Source organism: Arachis ipaensis, chromosome B06 (genome assembly GCF_000816755.2).
Source record: "Arachis ipaensis cultivar K30076 chromosome B06, Araip1.1, whole genome shotgun sequence".
Classification (NCBI taxonomy): domain Eukaryota; kingdom Viridiplantae; phylum Streptophyta; class Magnoliopsida; order Fabales; family Fabaceae; genus Arachis; species Arachis ipaensis.
Genome location: NC_029790.2, coordinates 132,053,851 through 132,060,636, shown reverse-complemented (window position 1 = coordinate 132,060,636; position 6,786 = coordinate 132,053,851). Strand labels below are relative to the sequence as shown.

General features: G+C 31.7%; 2 protein-coding genes across 2 annotated transcripts in view; one reads left to right on the top strand and one right to left on the bottom strand.

Annotated features, from left to right (window-relative positions):
* LOC107648525 (pleiotropic drug resistance protein 1-like) overlaps positions 1–5,028 on the top strand; it is an 8,054-nt gene extending 3,026 nt beyond the window's left edge. Inside the window, exons 8-18 of the mRNA XM_021105213.1 lie at positions 553–656; positions 748–904; positions 1,003–1,172; positions 1,312–1,644; positions 1,775–2,065; positions 2,149–2,232; positions 2,349–2,482; positions 2,705–2,932; positions 3,132–3,303; positions 3,447–3,701; positions 4,668–5,028. Of these exons, the coding sequence (XP_020960872.1) occupies positions 553–656; positions 748–904; positions 1,003–1,172; positions 1,312–1,644; positions 1,775–2,065; positions 2,149–2,232; positions 2,349–2,482; positions 2,705–2,932; positions 3,132–3,303; positions 3,447–3,701; positions 4,668–4,934 (2,195 nt within the window). The 3' untranslated portion in view covers positions 4,935–5,028. The remainder of the gene's footprint in view (positions 1–552; positions 657–747; positions 905–1,002; positions 1,173–1,311; positions 1,645–1,774; positions 2,066–2,148; positions 2,233–2,348; positions 2,483–2,704; positions 2,933–3,131; positions 3,304–3,446; positions 3,702–4,667) is intronic.
* LOC107605441 (NAD(P)H-dependent 6'-deoxychalcone synthase-like) overlaps positions 5,375–6,786 on the bottom strand; it is a 3,512-nt gene continuing 2,100 nt past the window's right edge. The window contains exons 2-4 of the mRNA XM_016307323.2: positions 6,174–6,417; positions 5,893–6,072; positions 5,375–5,793 (exon numbers count right to left, since the gene is read on the bottom strand). Coding sequence (XP_016162809.1) covers positions 5,584–5,793; positions 5,893–6,072; positions 6,174–6,417 — 634 coding nt within the window. The 3' untranslated portion in view covers positions 5,375–5,583. The remainder of the gene's footprint in view (positions 5,794–5,892; positions 6,073–6,173; positions 6,418–6,786) is intronic.

Below are 6,786 nucleotides of genomic sequence, written 5' to 3'. Positions count from 1 at the left end.
TATAATTTATATTTTATTGTATATATATTATTTTTTTTTCTGCAAGTTTATATACTAGTTATTCTACAAACATTTTATGATAACTAAAAATCTTTAAGAGTAAAATTATAAAAAAATAATTTATTTAGAATGAAAGTAATATGATTAAGTGTAATTTACTTAGATGTGATTAAAAAATAATTGAATACTATGTATAGTAAAAAATTGATATTATTGAAGGATAAAATTAAAATTTATTTCTATGTATCATTTTTGTCCTCAACGTTTTCATTCTATTTAAGTCCCTAACGTTTCAAAATCGTCTCAATTTTGTCCCGCCGTCAATTCTGTTAACGGATCCCTAACGGCAGGACAACATTGAGTCAATTTTGAAACATTAGGGACTTAAATAGAACGATTGAAACGTTAGGGACAACTTTGGGACTTACTCCAAACGTTAGGGACAAAAACGATACTTTACTCTTATATAAATTTTGTAATGTTTCTCTTACCTTCGTTCTAATCTTAATTATATTAAGCTAACAATGTTTTTCTATTTTGTTTGCCTTATAGACAACATAAGAAAAGGTTGGCTATGGGGATATTGGGTGTCACCTATGGTGTATGCACAAAATGCCTTAATGAACAACGAGTTCTTAGGGAAGAGTTGGAGACATGTAACATTTTTTTATATATTACCATATTAATATGTTAACTACTTAATTTTGTGCTAATCAATCTAATGTTTTGCTATGTTTTTAATGACAGGTTTTACCTAACTCAACAGAATCATTAGGAGTTCAAGTTTTGAAATCTCGCGGATTCTTTACTGAATCAAACTGGTATTGGATAGGTGCTGGAGCATTAGTTGGATTCACATTATTGTTCAATTTTTCTTTCATCCTTGCTCTCACTTACTTGAACCGTAAGTTTTCTTAATTCATCTTGAGACTTGAATGTTCAATATATAAAATGAGATCTTATATATAGTATGTGTTAATGTAACAAATTGATTATATATAGCACTTGAAGCAAGTCACACTGCTAAGTCAGAGGATAAATCTCTGAAAGAGGAGAATGGTGGAAGCACCTCTGTTCAATCTTTATATAATCGGAAAAGAGGAATGGTTCTCCCTTTTGAACCACATTTCATCACCTTTGATGAAGTAACATATGCTGTTGACATGCCACAGGTATTGTAGAAACAGAATAAGCAATGCTAAAGAAGTTAATAATGTTTTTACATCTCTAAGAATCTGTAAAATTCTTAGGAATCACACACCTTAGTTTATTGTTAAGTTGAAAGATTAAGTCCTTGAAATGAACTTGTAGGAAATGAGGAAACATGGTGTTGTTGAGGAAAAGTTGGTTCTTTTGAAGGGTGTTAGTGGAGCTTTTAGGCCACATGTTCTCACTGCTCTAATGGGTATCACCGGTGCCGGAAAAACAACTTTGATGGACGTACTTGCCGGTCGAAAAACAGGGGGATATATTGGAGGGAACATCACAATTTCTGGATATCCTAAGAAGCAAGAAACATTTGCAAGAATCTCCGGATATTGTGAACAAAATGATATCCACTCTCCTCATGTTACTGTCTATGAATCTTTGTTCTATTCGGCCTGGCTCCGGTTGTCTTCCGAAATCAACATTGAAACAAGAAAGGTTTGAATATTTTATCAGTTTCTGAATATATAAATTGTTACTATTAGAGATATAACTATTTATGTGCGGACCTTCTTCTATCAGCTTAAATTTTTGGGAGAAATGGTTTCATGACAGTTAGATTTTGCAGATGTTTATTGATGAAGTGATGGAGCTTGTGGAGTTGAACTCGCTAAGGAATGCAATAGTTGGATTGCCAGGTGTTAATGGTTTGTCGACTGAACAACGCAAAAGGTTAACTATCGCGGTCGAATTAGTGGCTAATCCTTCAATCATATTCATGGATGAACCAACTTCTGGGCTTGATGCAAGGGCTGCTGCTATTGTTATGAGAGCAGTTAGGAACATAGTGGACACTGGCAGAACAATTGTTTGCACCATCCATCAACCTAGCATTGATATATTTGAATCTTTTGATGAGGTAATAAAATTGTTACATATTTAAGTTTGTTAATTACTTTAATTAATCAACTTGTTTCTAATTGTTATTTGAATGAAATGCAGCTTTTTCTAATGAAGCGAGGAGGAGAAGAGATATATGTTGGGCCACTTGGCCATAATTCTTCTGATTTAATTCATTACTTTGAGGTAAAACCTTAGAGAAAATTTGGTGAATATAATTGATTCATGTCTTGACACTTTATAAAAGTGAGTATCTATTATACTGATTGGACTTATTTACCAAAACACTTTTCTCACAAAAGGGAATTCAAGGTGTTAATGCAATCAATGATGGCTATAATCCAGCAACATGGATGTTGGAAGTCACAAGTTCAGCAAAAGAAATGGAATTGGGAATTGATTTTGCTCAACTGTACAAGAATTCAGACTTGTACAGGTATTTTTCATGTGTAAATTGTTTTATATAGTCATGCAATAACATCTATCCTTTTAGATGATCATTTACGCAGTTAATAAAAATAGTAGTTACTTTTGATTATGTGGCATTAGGTGATTGAATGCACGTGTAAAATTATTTTACACAGTGCATCAAAATTAAATTCGTAAGTGATATACATATGTTCTTAGATTTTATTATTCCTTGTGTGATGTGTTTTAGGAGAAACAAGGTCTTTATCAGAGAACTAAGTACTCCAAAACCATGTTCCAAGGAGCTTTATTTTCCTTCAAAGTATTCAAGGAGCTTCTTTACTCAATGCATGGCTTGCTTATGGAAACAACATTGGTCATATTGGCGCAATCCTCTATACACTGCCATAAGATTTCTCTTAACAACAACACTCGCCTTGGTACTTGGAAGCATGTTTTGGAAACTTGGCTCCAAAATGTATGATATCATGCTATACTATGCTATATATACACTAAAAGTTAATTACAAATCAGTCACTCCTATCGAATACATGGTAGAAAACAAAATACATAGTGACTGATTTGGTAATTGATTTTTGGCGTATAAATAACATTTTTTATTAGCTTATTATGAAAATTCTAAAACTAAAATAAGTTTACATATGAATGAATTGCAGTGAGAAGCACCAAGATCTATTTAATTCCATGGGGTTGATGTATGTTGCTGTGATGCTTATTGGCAACAAGAATGCTACTTCCGTACTACCGGTGGTGACCGTAGAAAGAACTGTATTTTACAGAGAACAAGCCGCCGGAATGTATTCCCCTTTGGCATATGCTTTTGCTCAGGCAAGCATTTTCCAATTTGCTCGCACATCAAAATTAGCCACTAAATCAACTACTACTATTGATTAACTAATTTTTTGCATAGTTATACTGTTTAACTAACAAGTGACTAATATTTTTTTGTATTTTTTATTTTTTTTAAGCAGGCTTTAATTGAAATCCCTCATGTTCTCTTACAGTCTATAGCATATGGAGTAATAGTTTATGCAATGATTGGTTATGAATGGACCGTGGCTAAATTCTTTTGGTACTTGTTCTTCATGTTCTTCACTTTCCTATATTTTACCTACTATGGAATGATGATGGCAGCCACAGCCCCAAATCCACACATTGCTTCAATAGTTGGAAGTGCAACATATTCTATGTGGAATCTTTTCTCTGGCTTTCTGATTCCACGTACAGTAAGTAGTGTTATTATTATTAGTTAATCGTTAATGACTAACTTACATTAATGGAGTTAAATCTCAATTTAATCTCTGAAATTTGGCCTGATACTCAGAATGATCCTCACAATTTCTTTGTCCCCAATTAGAACTCCAAATTTGCAATCGTGGCTCCGCCTTGTCCCTGCGATTATCTCCGTCACAATTGTATGACATGGTGGATACTATTTAAACAATGACGCATTGTTTTCGTATCCAAACCTTTTGGAAACCACGTAGTGTAAGGGTTTTATTGATGTTTTGCAACTTATGATTGTCGAAAAAGAGTTTTAACTCACAAAAAATTGAAATGACATGGTTTCCAAAGATTTTGGACGCGAACCAATGCGTCATCGTTTAAGTAGTGTCCACCGTGTCATGCAATTACCTCAGATCAGCATTTTAGTACCGAAGATGATCGTAGGAGCAAGTTGGAACCACGATTACAAATTTGGGGGTTCTAATTCGGGCCAACGAAATTGTGAGGGTCATTCTGAACATCGAATTAAATTTTTGGGGTCAAATTGAGATTTAACTCTACATTAATGCAGTTGCATGTTTTTTTTCAATCCCTTTGTTATTGTATTTGTTTGAAATTTTCAAAAAGTTGTGAAATGGAATAATAGTTTCTATATATGCATGTATATATCTTTAAATACTTAAATCAATATAGTTTTGTCATTAAAGTAAAATTATATGAGTTTAATTTTAAAGTACTAACGATGTAAAAAATTTTACACGATTTTTCAGTTATCAACTTCATAAATTTATATGACTTTTTAGATTGTGAATTTAAAATTAATCACTTTTGCTAATATGACAATTTACAACCGTTCAAATTAAATTCACAGTAAATAGCATCAAAAAGATAAGATTACTAAAATGATCATTGTTCTATCATTGACTTTCTCTTCTTTTTTTTCTTTCTTTGTGATATTGTAACAGCGGATACCAATATGGTGGAGATGGTACAATTTGATAAATCCGGTAGCTTGGAGTTTGTATGGGTTGGTGGCTTCACAATATGGAGATATAGAAGAAAATACTGAGTTTAATGGAATACATGTTCCGGTGAAAGACTTCTTAAAAAATTACTATGGTTTTAGGCATGAATTTTTGGGAGTGGTTGCAACCATTGTTATTGGATTCGCACTAGTTTTTGCAGTGATTTTTGCCGTATTTATCAAGATGTTTAATTACCAAGCAAGATAAGAGTTTTACTCAAATTCAACTGTTGTATGATGTTGCCCATAGACTATTTGCATATAATAAAGAGCAATGCTAAAATATTATCATTTCTATCTAATATTTTTTCACTAATAATTTGTACTTATATTTACAGAAATTTATACATAAAAAATATATAATTTGTATTTATATTTGAAGAGTGTTAGCGAGCAGCAACTTTTGTGATTTGTAGCCATCAAATAGCCATCAATAATAATTTTAATGGTGTGAGATTGGTATGAGATTTCATCTAATGGTTCACTTTTCTTTACTGATTACATATTGGCCAAAATTTAAAAAAGTTGTTATCCCTAGACTTTTCCTTTATATTTATTAGAGTTTGCATCTATATTATCAGAATTTGCACAGTATATATGTTCGATAAACAGTTGATGACCCTCAATGACCCTCAATGTAAGGAGAAATGCAGAGAATATATCAAAATATTATTCCAATTCCAAAACTAAAACTCAAAATTTAAAACATCAACCAAATATGATTATCCCATCTTAAAACGAAAGCTACACATGAAATACACAAGTATCATTGCTTTTCTTGAGAATAAATCCTTTTATTTTGAAGACTATTAATCCTTCTATTAACACACAACACAAAACATGAATGAGTGTAGCATCTAATTTTCTCCATCCCATAGAAGATCAGCAAGATCGAATCCAGCTGGACCGTTCTTCACTTTGCGCTCCTGTTTGATTTGATTAATCTTTTGGTAATCATTATTTGTAAGTGAAAAATTAAATATTTCTAAATTTTGTTTCATTCTCTCTTTGTTGTAGCTCTTCACTGCGAAAGTTACACCTTGTTCATACAACCATCTAAGACTTACCTATAATCAATTTAAATACATTAACAAAGAGTTATTAATTATAATCAAAATAAAAAATATGGACAACTTAAATTGGATTTTCTATTTGTTTTCTTTTACCTGAGCAATAGATTTTCCATGAACATGTGCAATGTCCTTGAGCAATTCACTCTCCATAACATCATTACTACCCCAGCTGGTTCCTCCGGCTCCCAAAGGAGAATATGCAGTTACCATAATACCCTTCGCTTTGCAATATTCTCTTAGATTCTTTTGCTGCCAGGAAAGATTCAACTCCACCTGTTTTTGTGTGATTGGTGTGGTACAATATTTAATTTAGTGATCCAAGGAATAAAATTAATGTTTATGTGTACAATTAATATAAAAAAAAAAAATCTTACTTGATTAACCGCGGGAGGAATAGTAGCAAAAGAAAGAAGATCTTCAAGTTTCTTTGTAGAGAAGTTGCTAACTCCAATTGATTTTGTGAGGCCTAAGTTGTGGCATTGCTCCATTGAAGCCCAGACGCCCTTCAAATCAAATGGCACCAATTCATCTTCTTTATGATAGAATTTCCTTACTTCAGGCTTTGCACTCATTGGGAAGTGGACTAAGTAAAGGTCCAAATATTCTAATCCAAGATTCCTGCATCATGCATAACCAAAAAGTTTATTATTATTCATCAATCGTAGGTTAGGTGACCATTTACAAAAAGTTGTATGAAGATAATAGATAAGAATGAGTATTAAATAATTCGAACTGGTTGACTAAATCGATATTTAATGATTATTAAATATTATTTCTATATGAATATATTTTTATGTGAGTATACAACTCTCAACATATATATACTTTTACCCAAATAAAAAAGAAAAGAAAAGATAACACAACTGGGTGATAAATAAAAATGTTATGTATACATTAAAATTAGTAATTAAAATTATTATATATATAATTGTGTATTTTTTATTTTAACATACATTTTATACTAATAATTAATGTTAGTAGTTGATT